The sequence below is a fragment of the Phoca vitulina genome, unplaced genomic scaffold (assembly GCF_004348235.1).
Source record: "Phoca vitulina isolate PV1807 unplaced genomic scaffold, GSC_HSeal_1.0 scaffold9, whole genome shotgun sequence".
Classification (NCBI taxonomy): Eukaryota; Metazoa; Chordata; class Mammalia; order Carnivora; family Phocidae; genus Phoca; species Phoca vitulina.
In genome coordinates, this window is record NW_022589712.1 from 20858011 (window position 1) to 20877064 (window position 19054).

The following is a 19054-nucleotide window of genomic DNA, read 5'->3' on the forward strand; positions in this document are numbered from 1 at the left end:
GTACATACATTATGACATACAAAATTCACTGAAAATGTGCAGTTAAAAAAATGGGTTCTGCCAAAAAAAGTAGCTCTCTACTGTCTGCTGAACAAACCTGATCTAGAATGCCCTCCCAATCTGGCCCTCACCTGGTTTGCTTCCCATGATGCTTTGGCATAGAGGCCATTTTAGCTACATGGGAATTGTAGAGGTCCACAATACAGGCCACATCCATGGGTCTTTGTGTATTTGCTCCCACTTTTATGCTTCATGTGCAGAACATCTACAGTGGGACTGGCCAGGGCTCGAGCATGATGGGCACAGAAGGATAAGCTGGAGCCCCCTGCTCTCAAAGATGCCAGTCAAAGAGGGAGAGTGAGCGTACTGATAACTTTACTAAAAGGAGTGAAAATGCAATGAGAATACATAGATTTCTAGGAGAGCTATTACCACAGGGGAGTAGAAGGAGCCTAAAAATGGCTCCCTGGGTAGGTGGGGATTTGAAATGGGCCTTAAAGAATATAAGATATAAGAGACCATGTAAAGCAAGGAAAGAATTCCAGGAAGATAGAACTGCTTGGGAAAAGACAAGAATTCAAGGAAGTCTAGGGGGCTCTCAGAAATGACAACAGCACCATGGATGGTACATGGCTTACACGTGGGTGGCACTGGTTACGCTGAGGCAGACACTTGGCTCTCAGGGGCAAGCACGTGTTGCACTAGGGGAGATCATCATGGGCCAGGAGGAAAGGTTTAGACAAAAAAGAAAAAAACTTACATAATCTTTCTTTTCAATCAACTGTGAGTCATTCATTAGCTAACTAAAAACAGGGAAACAGTAGATTATCAAATTACCATGTATCTATACATTTACTGAGTGTAGAAATGACTCTTCTAAATCTAAAAGATAGGGGTTTGGAAAATTACAGAACCTATATGAATTTAAGGTCTGCTCATTGAAATTCCTGCTTTATAAAATGTTTTCCCTATCTCCCGATTTAACTTTTTTTAAAAAAAAGATTTATTTATTTTTTATTTTAGAAAGAGAGAGGGAGAGCATGAGGAGGGGGAGAGGCAGAGGAAGAGGGAGAGAGAGAATCCTCAAGCAGACTCCCCACTGAGCACAGAGCCTAATATGGGGCTCAATCCCAGGACCCTGAGATCATGCCCTGAGCCAAAATCAAGAGCCAGACACTCAACCAACTGAGCCACCCAGGTGCCCCACCATATTTAACTTTTTAAATTTAAAAGAAATAAGCTCAGGGGAACTTTTAATTTTAATATAGCCAGCTATTTCCTCCTTGTCTGATGCAAAACTATCCCCTCAGAAAATATAATGACATATTTTGATAGTTAAATAAATGAACGAATAGCTTCTTTTGTATTTATCAATTTTTAACCACTGAATAACCACTAATTTTAAATTTTTAAAGACATTTATGAAATGTGTCCACTCTTGCTGCTTAAATACCATAGAATAATTTTTTTTTCAAGTTACCTATAATGGAAAAGAAGTGCTTTAAAATTATACAGAATAAAATTATTTCTAAAACAACTCAACACGGAAGACTTCATTTAAAAAAGAGATAAAAAGAGACAAATATAAAACACAAGTCTGGATAATAGGGGTCAATCCCTTTCCTTCCGATATCAAATACATCATTGGTAAAATTTTAGCTAATTGCAAAAATAACTTGTGTAAGCTTCACATGAGTTAGAGATGGTATCAGAAAAAAATTAAGAACCATCTGGAATCTTCCATATCATTTGTACCCTACTTCTTGGCACTGTATGTTATTTTCAATTTTAAACTTCCAGAGGGCAGGAGCAAAATTCAAACTCATCCTTCACAGTGCTTGACAAAAAGAAGTGCTTCATGATGGTGGCAACAGAACTATAATTCCACACAGACACAAAGAAACATATTCAAAATCTGCCAAAATGCTCTAAAGTTTTCTGAATTCCAACACTAATTACGCCAGCAACTCAGCACTGCTATTGTATCCACACATGGCATAAAGTGACAATAGACCAAATTCCAGAAAGACCATTTCCTGGATCGTGCTGCCCTTGCATTTCTTCTAGAACAGCCTCCTTTGTGATATACTCTGTAGCTGTGACAGTAATTTGCCACATCCCACAGATGATCATGTCTTCAATTTTTAGTGATTTACTTTGACACTTCGCCTTGGTGCCTAAGCCAAGCATCCATCCTTCCTGCAATGTGTCACATTTAGGTTCCTTTAAAAAACAGACTACATTTAAATCACACAAAATTATGATTTTCTCTTTTCAAAGGGAGACAAATGACAGCTCGGTCATGTGGCAAATAAAACAAAGAGCAGAACCATTTTCTAACCAACTTTCAGGCTTTTTCTTTAATCCCACATATGAGGCACAAGGGATCGAATGGAAATGGATCATCACTCTCCTGTTCTGCAAAACCACACAGTTTAGCACCTGACCTTGGGCTTCTGTAACTCTTAGGTTCTTGAACTGTTTAACCATTCCTTCTTCTCTTTTTTTTTTTTAAGATTTTATTTATTTATTTATTTGAAAGCGAGAGAGCAAACACAAGCAGGGGGAGCAGCAGAGGGAGAGGAAGAAGCAGGCTCTCTGCTGAGCAAGGAGCCTGATGTGGGGCTCGATCCCAGGACCCTGGGATCATGACCTGAGCCGAAGGCAGACGCTTAACTGACTGAGCCACCCAGGCGCCCCTTGACCATTCCTTCTTAACACCTCTCCTACCTCCTCTTCCCCAGACACCTCAGAAATACAGATGGTGCTCAAGGTCTTGCACCATTGCCCCTTCCCTCTGTAATCCTGATACCCTCACTCACTGTCAATATTTCAGTAATCCCTTCTCTCTGGATGGCTCCCAATTCTGTTTTCTCATCCCCATCTCCTGCCTGAACACCTGACCCACATTCCTGCTGTTCTGTTCCCAAACAGAACTCTCCTATTCTGTTTCAGGGACCTCTACCTTAATATGTCCCAAATAAAGGTCTTATTATGTTGCAATCCAGTAATGGTGTTACCACCTTCTATGGAGCCCGAGTCTGCAAATCCTGAAATGTACTAACACTGTCCTTCTTTCACCCTCTGCCAGTTATCAACTAGCAAATCCCCCCAGTCATCAGTTCTTTTTCCTCCTCACCAATCCATACCCTCTTCACCCCCGTGACCGACACCCGCCAGCTTAGCCCCCATGATCTTTTACCTGAACCATGTACTTGTCCCTGTTCACGTGGTCCTTCCTTCTGCCTTAGATATCGTCTAAAGCATACATCTGCATCTGGGCCTATCTCCTAACTCCCACAAAACAGAAAATGTGCTATAGCACCCCACTCCATAAAAAACAAATGCAAACATTAAATGCAACATTTTGAGAGCTTGAGGAACAAAAAAACTAAATGAATGAGAAAAGGTTTCGTGGGAAAAAAATGACCTTCCAAGTGGATCTAAACTGATTTTAAGGACATTTCTGAATACTGGATAGCTCATAACCCACTCCATTCAGACTCCATTACGTTCCCTGAATGCCAACCACACCTTTGGTGCTTATGTACAGAAGTCACTTCCTCCTGACCCCTGATTAATAGCCATGTGCCTAAATCCTGTGTGACTGCTAAGGCCTGGCTTATGTGCTTCCTACTCAAGGAAGCTTGCCTTGCTCTTCACGGCAAAAACCATTCCATTCTGAGGGCGAGAGGAATCTGCTGAAAGCGTGTGTCCATGCGTAACCTGCTATCTCTGAGGGTAGGTTCCTCGAGTGTGGGAACCAAGTCTCTTTACGTGGTCTTATCTCCTGCAGAATCGTGGAGCCCAGTAAATGAATGAACGGTGACGGGGCAGTGACAGCACACCCTCTACATTAGGACCTTATGCTGGGTGGGGGTTTACACAAAATGAGACCACCCCTGACCTGAGCTGTTTGCAGTAGACTCCTCCTGATATTACCTATCACACAAAGGCAAGCATATGGCGCCTAGGTGAGAAACAGTCGTTACAGGCAATCATAAAGTTCTGGAAAAATTGGAGGCAGGTGGGATTAGCTTGTAAACGTTTCCAAAAGAAGTAAATTTTTAACAGTGTCTGGGAGGAATAAAGGGTTATAGACCTTTGCGGAGGAAGGGTCAGGGCATTTCAAGTAAACAGAAAAGATGGGAGGAGGAAGAGATTAATCATGAACAGGTGAGCTGACAAGTGGTGCAGAGGCCCCGGGCTGACGAGCAGTAGGGGCAGGGGCAGCGGGAAAAGTGAGGCCAGGTGGCTCCAAACACATCACCTCGAATATTTACAATCCAACGCAACCCAGCGCTTTTCTTAGTATGCATTTCTACATGTCATGTAGCTTGGAAGGGGCAGGCCTTCCTCTTCTGCTCCTCTCAGGTTTGAAGGAATGAGCTGAAGGAGGGAGATTTTTTCTTGAGAACTCAAAAGAACCAGCAGAGGAAAATACCAAATGTGTTAATATGTTTACCCAGCCAGAAGTACTACTGAAAACTCGAACCACGTTCATCATGACAAAAAAGCAGTCTTTGGTCAATGGAGATTTTGTGGCTGACTCATTTGTCCTCATTTTATAGCTCATCAGGCCTGAGAAGACCTTCCAGATCTGTCAGCTGGATACTGGACATGCAGCTGAGCCTCTTTCAAAACTGCTGTCACCACGGACTCAGAGCTCACTGAACATCCATTTTGCGTGCTCCTAATTCACTTCCTGTTCCCTTCTGGCTCAACGTACAGATCACTGGCCGAGCTGTGTTGGTTTTACTGGTTTGTACTGGTAATCCTGCACCAGTTGCTTCCAGTTATCTGGGGCTCTGCAGATTATGTGCATCAAGATCATCTCATTTTTTTCTTTCATCCGTAAATCTGGAGGTGTTTTTTAGCCCTGGAGACTTCCCTTCCACACATAACTTAAGTTCTTCTTATCTTAAAGCTTTCCATGGCTGTGGGTTTTTTCTGAATGATTTCTACTTCTCTTCCCTCACCTCTCCTCACGTAACCAGCTCAAAATGTAATTCTAATTTCTACTGACCTTTAAAGAGCAGATTTTTAACCTTAATATATCATTTTTTGAAGAGTGATATTCAAAGCTTCACTGAACTGCCTAGACATATAACAACTGTTAACAAAAGGTAGCAACAAGAATACTTGGAATTATTCAAATTACTAGGCTGTAAAAATATGGGTGGATGTCAGTTTCCATATTAACTATCTGACAAGGCCTACATGTTCTTTGAATAGACTCAATCATTAAAACTATGACCACAAAGAGAATTCAGAGAGATTAAATCTATATTATTACAAGTATTCATATTTCTGTTTAAAGTTAGGTTGTTTGGGCATGTGTGTCGGGGGGGCAGGTGGGGAGGAATACCTCTTTGGTAAAATGGCTATCACAGAACATTACTCTGAACAAACTCTGCAGGAAAAGTTCATGTTGATAAGACCAAACATCTCAAAATATATTTAAATAAATCCAGAGCCTTTTATCTAATTTTCTAGGTGCCAGTTCAAATTTGGATCAGGAATATTGTTTTTTAGTATTTCTTTATTATACGACTACACTGAATCATACTGTTTGGAATCCTATACCTCCAAGTGAATACAAAGTACTAAGAAGGCAATGATCTACTACTTTGATTTCCTGATTTAATCCCTTTAAATTGGGTGGCAGCATAATTTTTGAAAAAGCTTTTTATGTTACTCCTGTATTTTGGCTAATTTTGTTCTCCAACTGAGAATGGCATATGTTCATTTGTTTTACTACTGCATGCATGCTGATGGGGCAAATAATAGAGTATTTATAGAAACACAGCCAATTACTTGAGTGAGATACACTGAAAATGAGATTAACTCTACAAACACATCACCCTCTTCATTTATCTCTGTCTCAAAAAAAAAAAAAGGCAATCCAAAGAACAGAGTGATTAACTTTGGCAGAATAACTCACAACACAGTGCTTTTTGTAGTCTTCGGATTTTGATGGCTGTGCGGTAGGCAGAGAAACGTACATTATTCAGGTCAGCTGAAATGGAAAAGGAACACATTCAAAGGCAGGCTTATTGTTTAACTTCTATTGAATGGCAAGAACGTATTTGTTTACTTCAGATGATGGAAAAGTATTATGTCTGTACTCACTAAAAAGTCTTCTCTCAAAATCCACAGCATTTATTTAAGAGAATAATTAAATGTTCATTAGCACCATAGTGAGATACATTCCAAAGCAGTGCCACACAGCTTTCAAGAGGGCATTATCCAATAAGAAAAGGAGGGAAATGAGGAAAAGGAAACATGGCCTGTTAACTTCTGAAGGCTTAATAAATCCATCACACTGTAGGCTCAGGGCCCTTCCTTCTCCGCTGCTGGGAGGGACTCTCCTCCCGGGAAATCTTCCTCAAGGACAATTAGTTTTCTGTCAATGAGGCTGTCCCTGTCACTACTCCTAAAGCTAGTCTTATGTCTTCCATCCTGATCTATTTGCTTCTTCTGCTCTTTTATAGATATGGTTAAAATTATCCCATAATCTATATTCAGATCTTTAGAAACAAGAGGCTAAATGTAGTTAATAATACTGTATATTTGAAAGTTGCTAAAAGAGTAGATCTTAAAAGATCACAAGAATAAAAAATGTTGTAATGACATGAGGTGATAGATGGTAAGTAGACACTCTGATGGACAGCTTCATAATACATTCAAATATTGAACCATTATATTGTACACCTGTAACTAATATAACCTTATATGCCAATTATATTTCAGCTAAAAAAAAAACCAAAACACTTTGGTATCAAAGTTTGGTACCAAAAAAGATTTGGTATCAAGTTCAAAAAAAGATACCGTAATTTCTTTCTGTGTCCTAAAGACAGAGTTGTCTGTATTAGAGACTCCTTGAACTGGAAGCAAACTCAGAAATCATCAAGTTTGTACCTTCACTTTACAAACGAAAGAAACCCCTGGCTTTTCTCTCATTTGTTCAGCCTTTGTTAGCCGCCCTCACCCATCCAGATGAAAGCTCAACAGATGCCTGACATTTAAAGAGATCAAGAGGGGTGCTCCCTCCCTGCTGAAGCGGGAGTGGGTGTGAGAACCTTTGGGTGCTGCTCTCCCCTCCAGCAGTGCCTTATCTACCCAAAGAGAAAACTCTTTCAAAACCACTGGACCAACCTAAAGGAAGCAGGCTAGGTCATCAGTTCAAAGTCATATTCTACCAGAAATCTACAAGATTAGAATTCTCACCTCCTGTGTTTTCTTACATTTTTATATTAAAATGATTTTAGCTTTTCATGACTACTTCGACAAAATGAAATTAGGCAAGCCAATTTTGTAAGATTAACTGAACAAAATGTGAGCTAACAGGAAATTTAAAGCAATGAATTAGAGGTTGCTGCGCTGTCATTGTTTTTGTTTTCAGGCAAGGCTGAAGTTTAAGATGACTCATTGTGAGGGAGCTTGCATTCCTCCTTTTAAAATCAACCTCTTGCGATTTCAAACCACGTGTTCTCTCAAGAAGAAAGGTAAAAACTGTTTCCTGCATTGCCCTCAGAAATTCAACCGCTTTTTCTATGTCAGTGACACAATCTTTTAAACATACCATGCCATGTAGGAAAAACTGGTGCTTAGTTTCCGATTAAGAATATACAATTATCAGTCGTTTAGGTTAATTAAATAAAATAGCACTCACCGAGGGATTGAAAGAGTTCAGTCATTTTAGGATGATCCCAACAGGTTGTCTGTGTTTGGTGGCTGGGGGGAAAAAGGGTAGTATTTTTAAATTAAAGAACATACAAAATAATATAGGTCACATAGAATGTATGCAAATAGAATGTTTATTCTAAGTTTTTAAAATACATGCAAAATGATCCCCATGACGGATCATTCTGAAACCGATGTCCAGTTATTACTTAACATTTGAAACAACAATAATAAATTTTTATTTGAGCAATTATATTGTGAAAATATTAAGTAAAAAATGTTGTTTTACCTCTTTCGAAAAGATTTACAACTACAAATTAAAACCCAGATATGAAGTGTGACCCTGGGGCCTCAGGCTTGATGCAGCCAGATGAATGCAGTTTCCAGAATAATTCTACTTGTGTTAGGCAGATATAGGTCCTCATTCAGAATAAATCCTCCGAGAGCAAAAGTGCTGTAAAGAGTTGCTGAACTTTAGAAGTCCTAATGAAATTTCCAAAGAACTGAGAAATGAAGAGTTTAACTCTGAATAACATCTTCACCTCACAATCAAGTGAGGCTCCCTCCTCTTTAACCTCCAGTCTCTCCTTCCTTGGTGTAAATCAGCCCTTTTCCCCTGTGGGGGCTCGCTCAGAGCCCTAGAATTGATACAAAGATTATTTCAAGCTAAAGACATCTGAGATTGAACAGATGTAGAAAGAGGTCTTTTCAGAGTTTCCTTCATCTGACTAAACGCAGACACTTCTTGGAAACAAGGCTACCATAAATCCTCTCTCTGGGGGAGTTTCATGGCTACGAAGAAGACAGAAAAACTACTTGCACCTGCATAAACAAACATTATCACAAACTTTCTTATCTCGTGTTTATTCTCCTAAAAAACCCATTTATCTTTCCTAAAGAAACCTACTGGGTCTTGACAAAGGAGCCTTTTCTCCCCAACTTCTTTCCCCTGCTAAGTTGGGTACATATGCCCCCAATTCTAACCATCCCTTTGAGTTACTCATCACAGTATGTGCCTTGCATGCATAAGCAAATGCTCTTCTCTTGCTAATCTGTCTTTTGTCAGCATAATTCACAGACCTCCAGAAACTAAACCTAAGAGGGTGAAGGAAAAGTTGTTCTTCCTCCCCAACACCCTCTTCTTGTGTATCTGGATTCTCTACTCCCCTTCTGCATGAATCTCTCTTGCCAATGTGACTTCATGCTCCTCTCAGCAATCAGCCTCTCTCAGTTAACCAGTACTTTTTGACAGACATTCAACAGTTTTTCTCATGATGCTTATTCTTCACTTAAGAAGCAAGTTTTACATTTTCTCTTTTTCTGTAAATTCCAAAACTAAGTCACAGAATTCGAAGGCTTTCAGAAATAAGATGCAGGTAGAACAAATCCACTTACTGCTTAAATTAGGTTCCTTCTTTGTGTCTGCGTGTGAAGTGAACAGCTCCTAACTTCAATGGATCAGTGTCCTTATATTTAAAAATACTTTACTATCCCTTTTCTAGGTCAGAATAGAGTAATAAGGTTTAACAGTACTCAAAAGACTTCTTAGATAACACTCAGTTCTTACAAAACTGTTTAGTAAGCTAAGTGAAATGGCACAGTACATGAGAGAGTGGTATTAAAATATTCACGCCATCAAATTTAAGAGAGATTATTTTTTTAATCTAGGTAATATATCAAAAATTGGGACATGTCACTGGGAAAAGAACACAATCACTGTTACATATGCATATATACAACAGAACCCCGCCAAGAACTCATAATTTGCTTTGAAAAATATTTGAAGTTTAGATATGAAATTGGGTATGTAAAATGTTCTGGAAATTCAAAAAAAAATCTCACATAAATTAACATGCCTAAAATGTGAAGGTCTATCCCAGGGGAAGCTAGAAAGTTGTCCAGCTCCCATACCTGGTTCTTGACACCAATGCAGAGGTAAAATGTTTCCACTTTGTATTTGGATGCTGAACACCAACCAAACCATTCTACCATGTTCCCCTCCAAGTTGCTCCAAAGACCACAGAGAAAGTACTGAAGCTGTCTGACCTAAAATTCTTACTGTTCATAGTGCGGCCCACAGCTTGATAGAAATGCAGAATCTCTGACCTCTACTCTTTCTATTGAACTGGAATCTTCAGCTTAACAAAATCCCATGGGATTGATATGCACGTTCATGTGTGAGAAGTAACTGACCTAAAAAGCTTCTCATGCATGAAGTAAAAAATAAAACAAAGCAAAGCAAAAACAAAGAAATAAAGATTCCTCCAGATTTTGTTAATAAAACAACTTCCTCCCTACCATCAATAAGAATTAAAGAAGGATTTGCTGGAAATAGAGTGTAATTCAAAAAAATCCATCAGGAGCTCCCAGTGCTAGACACGCAACCAGTATTCCCACAACCCCTGTCTCTTTGGAGTAATTTAAATCCCCATGGCAACACTACTGTCCAGAGGCACACATCCCATCATGAAGGACCAAATCAAAGCTCAAGAACCAAACTAAAGCTCTGAGTAATGCAGAGCCAAACTTTATACTTAAACAACAAATATAAGTACTCTTTCTCTCTCTAGAATCACAAGTGTGGAGCTTTGGCAAACAAGTCCTATGGAACCACGAGGGGAAAATCCCACACGGCAGCATGGCAGTGGCTGAGAATTCAATGAGAAGACCCGCTTGCTAATGGCTCTTCTGAGTGAAACAACTACTAGGAGCTGAGGGAACACACACATTTGGCAAACAGATGGAGGGAGGGAAACGGCATCCCCCTTTGTGAATTCAATACCAGTTGATTCATTAGGCAGAACTGCCAACGCTGAAAATAAACACAGCCTCTGGTTACAGAAGTATAACTGCAGCTTACCAAACAACAGTTAAAAAAAAAAAAAAGGTAGTAGATGCAGTTGGCTGTTGGATTTTCTTTTTTTCTTTCTCTCTCTCCTTCTCTTTTTTCAGTGGGGGGCGGGGGAAGGATTTTAAAGGAAAATCCACAGTCAACCCAAAGGCTCTAAGTATTTGAACAGCTGCAGATTGCTCAGCTCATCCAGCCAAAATGCTTCCAAGTCCTCCCAGAGTAGGCAAGCAAAACAGAATTGAAAGTAGCATTCTCTGCTCCCCTCCCCACCCCACAAATAACAACAGCTTAGGTTCTGGCCAACCTCATATCTGAAAGAGGAGTAGAACCTCATATTGTACAGCTTGATAAACTATAAAAAAATCTAACAAAGCAGCAATCAACAGGTAAGTCCAAAATCATATGAAGAAAGCGATAGTGAGAGCATGTGATGTGTAAGTAGGGTGCTGAGCTGTGCTAGGTCTGCTTGTGAAGGGAAAAACTGAGAAGGCCTTTCATGGGGGCAAAAAAGTCAGTGGGTCTCTGAGCTATTTTAAACTCTGGAAACTGAAGAAAACTGATACCAATGCAAATGTTTCTTATCCATAGAAATGCAAACTGTGTCCACTGGGATGCAACTGATGACTGTCCTGTGGACACTGACCAATGAATCAGCTTTACACCGAGTGGTAAACTTCATTTTAGCATCCCTTATTTGATTATGAAGATGAAATTCTTAGTGTTCTCCTGGGAACCTCTTATAACTTCTAACCCATTCTGTGATTAGTGAGTTAAATGAAATCTTTGACGCATGCTCTTTTTATATTCTACCAGACTCAAGATTTTACCTAATTTTTGATTTATTTAAATTTTTAAATTTTTATTTTTTAATTGAGATGTAACACTGTGTAAGTTTAAGGTGTTCAACATGTTGGTTTGATACATTTATACATTGCAGTAGGATTACCAGAGTTGTGTTAGCTAACCCCTCTATCCCATCACATAATTATCATTTCTATTTTGTGGTGAAAATATTTAAAATCCAGTCTCCTAGCAACTTTGAAGTTTAAAACATAGTACTCTTGTGGGTAATCACTGTGCTGTGCATGAAATCTCCATTAACTGTTTTTTTTTAATCATCCTTTAATGCCCTGGACAGTTCTAATTTCTACCTGCTATCCCATATACTTATTAAAAGAGCACCCCCTGTACTCTTAAGTGTCCTGGCTGAGACAACATGTGCTCTCTGTATTTTATGGACTTTGATGAAATATTGAACCAATGAGGTTAATAAACGATACACGTTTCTACTTATTATTATTCATAATGTATTCTGATAAGCCACAGAAAGTAAAACACAAGTAAGATTGTACACCAATGAATAGAACACAAAAATGTTGTAGAACAACACGGTCCAATATATGAGAAAAGGAACCAACAGCAAAGTACAAGTAATTTTGATAGATTGAAAAGATACTGATTTCTGGGCAATAGACTGCTCTGGGGAAGAAACTTTTTAAACCCATCTGTCCTCATTAGAGTGGCATCATTTTTTTCCATAAAACCTTAAAAGATGGCAAGAAGGCAACCTGCTTACCCCAAAACTGACACTTAGTCAATTTACTTGTTACTTGTTACAATTTACATTTACTTGTTACTTATCTACTCAATTTTATGCTTGAAACTGGATTTTGTGAGTTTTGCCACGTGTCATCCCATTTCAACTGCAATTCTAAGGGCATGTAAGAGAAAAAAAATAAAGGTGAGTCAGTTAATTAAAAATACAAGTGAGAGAAAAAGAACGACCCATATTGTTCAGGGATAAGACAATCACAGAAAGAGAAATATTTCTTCTTTGCTGTGCATAGTGAAAGATGACACAGTAGGTCAGGATGCCTAAAATTAATTACAGTAATAGCCTACTATTTGAGCGTCCAGTCTTTACCAGGTGTCCTTCCAAACACTTTCCTTGTGTAAACTCAATCTGCATAAAAAGTCAATGAGTTGGGTGCCAACAGTACCCCCATTTTACGGATGAAGGAACTAGGGACAGGGAGGGCACTTAGATAACTTGCTCCAAGTCTCAGAGTTGGCAAGTAGTAGAAATGGAATTTGAACCCGGATGGTCTGATTTTAAGCCTGTGTTCTTAATATGGAAGTATACTTGCATGACTGAGATTCTAACATCTTTCTGATGAATCTGTCTAAATCTGAGTCCATGGTCCATCATTATAATCATTACAAACAATCTCATCTGCCTTGCTTCTCGCTCACTCCTAGCAAAACCCAAGCATGGATCAGCTCAATTACTTGCCTTCTCTGGACCTGAGCAGCTGTGCATGAATACAGCTGGAGAAAATCACTCAACAGACTAATTTTACTTTAAATATTTAACTTCAAACCTCAAATGTCCAACTGCTGGCAACCACACAACATTCCCTAATAAACTTGCTTCCCAGACCCTAAGACAATTTATTACTGCCTTCTCTCTCCCAAGCCTAAGTAAGTTTCCCTCCCTGCCTTCTATCATTTCACTTGATCTCACACTTCATTGAAAAAAACTAGAAACCACCAGATTAGAATTCCTTCAACTTCCCACCACCAAATCAATAAATTACCTTCCATCTGTCAGATTGTCTTCTTCTCTCCTCCTTTCTGAGGAATTCCTCCTCCTATCAAAGGCCAATTCTTCCCCAAAGATTTCTTTAAAATCTCTTGTGTTGCATTATTAACCCCCTTCTCAATAAGACCATTCTCAGAATATAAATGTTGAACGATGTGCCATCCTTACATACACAATCTCTCTCATCCCAACCTTGAATCTACATTTCCTGCTCTCTATTACCTTTTTCTCTTCTTCACAGACAAAATTCTCAAATGAGGAGTGCACAACCTCATGTCCCATTCATTACTGAACCCACATATATTTCATTTCCAACTTCACTCCTCTACCCACCAGCCCTATCAAAATTACGAGTGAACTGCACGTTGTCTGATGGAATGGCTGCTTTTCTGTCTTCAATGCCCCAGACCGCTCCTCAGGGTGGGGAGAAATAAGGGAGGAAAATCAACTCCGTAAGTCACAAAGCACAGTAGAAGCTAAGAGATGCTATATGTAAGAGAGAATCTCCAGAATGACGGGCTTTTGCAGACTCTGCTAATACCTTCTTTACATACGCTTATGAAAGTTTATATAGAAATACAGGAATCAAGGAACTTCCAAATAATCAATTTGTATTCAGCTGATTAAAGCATAAAGAGTGAAAACAAATTCTGGCAACCTGAGGCAATGTTATTTATCTGAGTACTATCTTCTTAAGGATCTAAAAAGTGACATTCTCATCTTGGAATTTATAATCTCCCCAATCTTTATTTCACTTGAGACCAGAATATATGAAGAATAAGGAGTACTCCTGCCAGTATGCAGATTCCTACTGTGTGTGTGTGTTGTGTGCATGACTTATTGAGGGGCCGGTGGGGGACAGATTTGGCAGAAGATGAGGAAGCTGCTTCCTCCAGGGGATGAAACACATGTGTTCAGGTTACACAGAACTTCTTGAACCCTCGCAAACACTTTCTGCCATCTTCTAGGCTTTTAAAGGCAGGAAAGCCAAGGTTACAGTTTTTGAAATATAAGAATAAATCTAAGGGAAAACTTAAGAAATTTTGAATGTCAACATTTCAGGAAAAAAACCTTCCTGTTTAAATTCCAAATAAGATACAGGATTCTACTTGATAACAGATATTGTAAAAGCATAGAGTCTTCCTTAAAAAATGTCACTAGTTTGGGGTGCCTGGCTGGCTCAGTCAGTGGAGCATGCAACTCTTGATCTCATGGTCATGATTTCAAACCCCGTATTGGACATGGAGCCTTTTAAAAAAAAAGAAAATGCCACTAGCTTGTCATGAAGATGAAGACACAAGGCAGGAAGACTGAACTGTCAACAACGGATAACTCCAAATCTATTGGATTCAACTATAAAATGCACTTGAAATAATTTCATGCTTAGGAGTAGGTTAAAAGACACAACCACGTAAAGGGCTGTATAGAGACAAAGGCTTCCGTAACCCTAAATACAAATGTCAATATTCCAGGCATGGTTGATAGAATAGTTTGTTACAAAACAATACGACAGGTTTGCTTGTATTTGTTTTTAAAGCAAAGTAGTAGAATTCATGACCAAAATGGATGTGCCTGGGTGTGCAGGGAGCTTCGGCTGATACTTGTTTTGAGGGCACTGGAAGACTGTCTGGAAGAATGGACATGCACACAGTAAACCCAAGGGAGCCTTACCTTGGTAGTATCTCTGCTTGGGCCCAGAACTCCGAAGCAGCCTCACCTCTGACCCAAACTCTACCCCCATGTCCCTCTAAGTTGTCACACTAGGGAGGATCAGACCAGTAATCGACATTAATCAACATTCCTGCAGGTCACCTGTTGTTGAGTTGGCTCTGGGGAGTCCTCTACACCCCTGCCTGGGGTGTCAACTCCAAGATTATCTCCCACCAGAGTTGAGTTTATCATTGTATCCTTCTAGTTTGTTTTTTAAAGCTGAATTTATATTATTTAGATTTTTAAAAAAATTTTTACTACTCTATCTCTTTCATATGTAATCTTTAAAGGAGAAATCAATTTTTTTCTATACTGCTGTATTGACTCTAACACTGTACCATTTTACTTTATAATCCATATAGAAAAAGATATTCTACTTCTTTCACAGTTTATTTGATCATTATTACTTTTGTACTTTTGCTAGTTTCAATGACTACTTTAAAAATTTAATCTTTACAAATCAAAGTATGAATATCTCCTTTACCTTATTAGTGGCCCCACAGTGACCCGCTGTACTGTGTAGTAGACCTTTATTAATTGCAAACTTGACCCTAAAGGTCAGACTGCACAGTAAGGCTGATGGTGCCCCTATAATACAATGGAACTGAGTGATCTGGAAGATGCCAAGCCCAAATCCCCACTTCATGGTAATAATAACACTGGCCCCAGCAATGTATAGATGAGTGGCAGGAAAACAGTATCTTTTTAAGTCCTGCACTAGTCAATGTCTTTCTCAGACAATGTCAATTCCACCTGAATTATCTCAATAAGTCAGGGCACTGGTAAATTCACTGGAAGGTGTCTGGTTACAATTTGCCAATACAAGGCTGCTGCAGGGCAGGCGGCCTGCTGTTAGTTTTCTCATCAGCCAAGGTGTGCTCATTTGTCTGAAGCTGCCTCCAAGAGCAGGAGGTATAGGGATCCCAAGATGCTTATATTCTTTCATAAAACAACTTCATTCTTCCGTCCTCATCAGCAGAGTTGGCCCAGTGAGTTTTAAATATTTATTTTCAACACAGATAACGTCACAGACTGTTTCTTAGAAAAATAGCCTCTCCAGTACATTCTCTTAGGCTTCTATTTCATTTATTTCTTTATCATTAAAACCAAAACACAAGCTCTACTCTTGGAGAGAGACTCAAAGTGTGTCTCAAGACTCCTCCACTGAAAATCTGGCACCAAAAGGATGCCATCTCGCATCTTGATTAAGGAGGAAGAGAGAGATGAAGACAGCTGTGGGAGGCCTTTCAGAGAGAGCTGTCTTTATATTTCATTGTTAGTTACATCTTTGTTATGGATTTCTTTTGTTTTGGGATGGGTTTCCTCCAATCTTTAAACATAAAATGCTTTATGTTAATTTTTTCTTTGTTTTGTTATAATACACCTTTGCTAGCCCTGACTTTCTTGTTAGGCTGAATATTTGGATATCCCTTTGCTGTCACTCCTCTCTGCTCTTACTTAAGGAAGAAATACTTCACCTACATCATCGAAACGGGCCCACGATTCCTCTAAAGAAATAAGCATTAATTCTCTCCTTTAGACTGTACATATATAATGAGACAAGGAAATACAGTTTATGCAAATAAACTGCATGACTGCTATAAAGAACAGCTACTTGCTCTCCAAGATTTCATTTACAACTATAAACTTTGTTTTTTTTTCCCAGCAGCTGATGGATTAGGGCAGCAGAGAATGCCCTTGGGAGGCAAGAAAGGGGAATTATCCTTAATGGACATGAGACTAGAAAAGGAAAATATAAAGGAGATGTAATAAGTTGAGGAAAATTTTGATTTAGGCCTAGTCATCAAGGGGAATGAGAATAAGGCAGAGAATGCATGGAAGTGGTATCTGGAGGTAAAGATAATTTATTCTGATGAGTACGCTGTAAGATTGAGAAATGTCAGTTTTTGAGACTGTGATATATATTATCTATCAAGAAGACATCACTAATGGGTTAGCCTGGTGATGGGTATTGAGGAGGGCACGTTCTGCATGGAGCACTGGGTGTTATGCACAAACAATGAATCATGGAACACTATATCTAAAACTAATGATGTAATGTATGGGGATTAACATAACAGTAAAAAAATTAAAAAAAAAAAAAGAAGACATCACTAAAATGTTCATATTAAAGCTGCATGCATGTGAGCACACTTAGGATTCTATCAAGAATTTAGGCTTGCCCCTCAGCTTCGAGTAGAAAAACTGTTAAGACGTGGGGCGCCTGGGTGGCTCAGTCGTTAAGCGGCTGCCTTCGGCTCAGGTCGTGATCCCGGAGTCCGGGGATGGAGTCCCGCATCGGGCTCCCTGCTCAGGGGAGAGCCTGCTTCTCCCTCCCCCTCTGCCTGCTGCTCTGCCTATTTGTGCTCTCTCTCTAGCTCTCTGTCAAATAAAATAATTTTTAAATAAAATCTTTAAAAAAAAAAAAAACTGTTAAGACGTGAGGGTACAGCCCGGTCATGAGTGCCGTAGCATCTTTTCTGCTAAGACTTACTGAAAAGTCACGCGCTCTAGCTTCAGAGATGACATCGTAGAGCGAGAAAGGAAAACCACATTTCCTAACTTCACCTTACTAAATTCTACGAAAGAGTCTGACTTACTAACAGACCGGACATGTATAGAACCATCTATGCTAAAAGCCCTATGGGACTTAGGAGCCAGCTCTGTTGAGCATCCTAAGCATGGACAGAAATCTACCCAATGACAGAAATCTCTGACCATGGAGCTGAGGAAAGGTAGTGGAAGGATACCGTTTGCTCCCCTACCTTTCAATTCCTGTCAAGATCCGACTGGCAGGACTGTGGAGAACTACATTTTTCTACCTATCGAAAAGCACCTTTGTCCATTACTGCACCACAGTGTGACATTTCCTTAAACATATAAAGCATATATTACCCTACAGAAACGAGCCTACGAAAATTAGCTCTGCACTCAGTTGCTGGCCCACAGTAGGTGCATCATAAATGGCAACCGGTCCATAGCATGAAAAAAAAGGACGTTTGCTCAAATTTTCTCCACCTGACTGCTCCTTCCTAAATATATCTTCATCCTACCCAACTTTTCCATGTGACTAAAACTTCTATTCTCTCCTTCACTCAATGCAGAGAACTGGAGGCTTAGTGATCAAGAGGTCGGAGCTGGAGTCAGTCCCCGGGTTTGAACACCAGCTCTTCCTTGTACTGGTTGTGTGACTTGAGCAAGTTATGTGTGTACTTGTTATCTAAGCCTTGCCTGTAAATGGGGTAATGATAGTCCCGACACTTCAGTGAGAATTAAGAGATAATTACAGGATTAGCATAGTGGCTGGCAAATGAATATTCAAAAAATATAATTCATTTCAATGATCATTATTATCACCCGCTATGACTATTTACTATTATTATTTCTGGATCAAAATAACAAGCAATGAGTTTTATATGATTAATGTGACATATTAGGAAAGTTCAACCCAAAGCTTTTATTCATTGTTCCCTTTATGCCTGAAACACCCTGGATATTAACTTTCAGCTGAGGAAATGAAAAACGTGTGCAAAACACAAACACATGACTAAAAATTCACAGAGAAAGAAATCTGGCTTTTATCGTAGATTTTTGTATATTATAAAGGCAGAAGGAACCATTGCAGGTTTCCTTAAACTGATAGAACAATGAGCTGTCACTGGATTATACTAGAAAAGAAAAAATAACCAGATCAGATTGGGAAAGCCTACCTTAGAAGAAGCAAATATAATTTAAAGATATGAGTTTCAACTTGAGATATTAACATAGAGGGATTTATACTACATAGACCCTTACAGTTCAGATCTATATTCTATCATTTTATAGAAACAAATGAGTCTGGGACCACTGCAGTACACCTCAAAATATTAATGAAAAAACACCTACAGAGAAAGAAATGCGTTGGGGAGCCATCAAAGTATGTTTTAGCTAATTGATAAAATTAAAATATGAAATAAAGACAATTTGTTCTTCCCATTCTCCTTTCAACTTTCTCACTATATTCTGGCATTAAAGTATACAAAATTGTATACTTCCACATTGAAAATAATTACATTTCGGGGCACCTGGGTGGCTCAGTCGTTAAGCGTCTGCCTTCGGCTCAGGTCATGATCCCAGGGTCCTGGGATCGAGCCCCGCATCGGGCTCCCTGCTCAGCGGGAAGCCTGCTTCTCCCTCTCCCACTCCCCCTGCTTGTCTTCCCTCTC

General features: G+C 39.4%; 1 protein-coding gene across 9 annotated transcripts in view; it reads right to left on the reverse strand.

The window, feature by feature from the left end:
• Positions 1–19054, reverse strand: part of UTRN (utrophin) — a 491233-nt gene that overhangs the window by 59275 nt on the left and 412904 nt on the right. For all 9 annotated transcript variants that reach the window (XM_032407730.1, XM_032407732.1, XM_032407729.1 and 6 more), the window contains 2 exons: positions 7676–7737; positions 5945–6019 (listed from right to left, as the gene is read on the reverse strand). In XM_032407730.1, coding sequence (XP_032263621.1) covers positions 5945–6019; positions 7676–7737 — 137 coding nt within the window. The remainder of the gene's footprint in view (positions 1–5944; positions 6020–7675; positions 7738–19054) is intronic.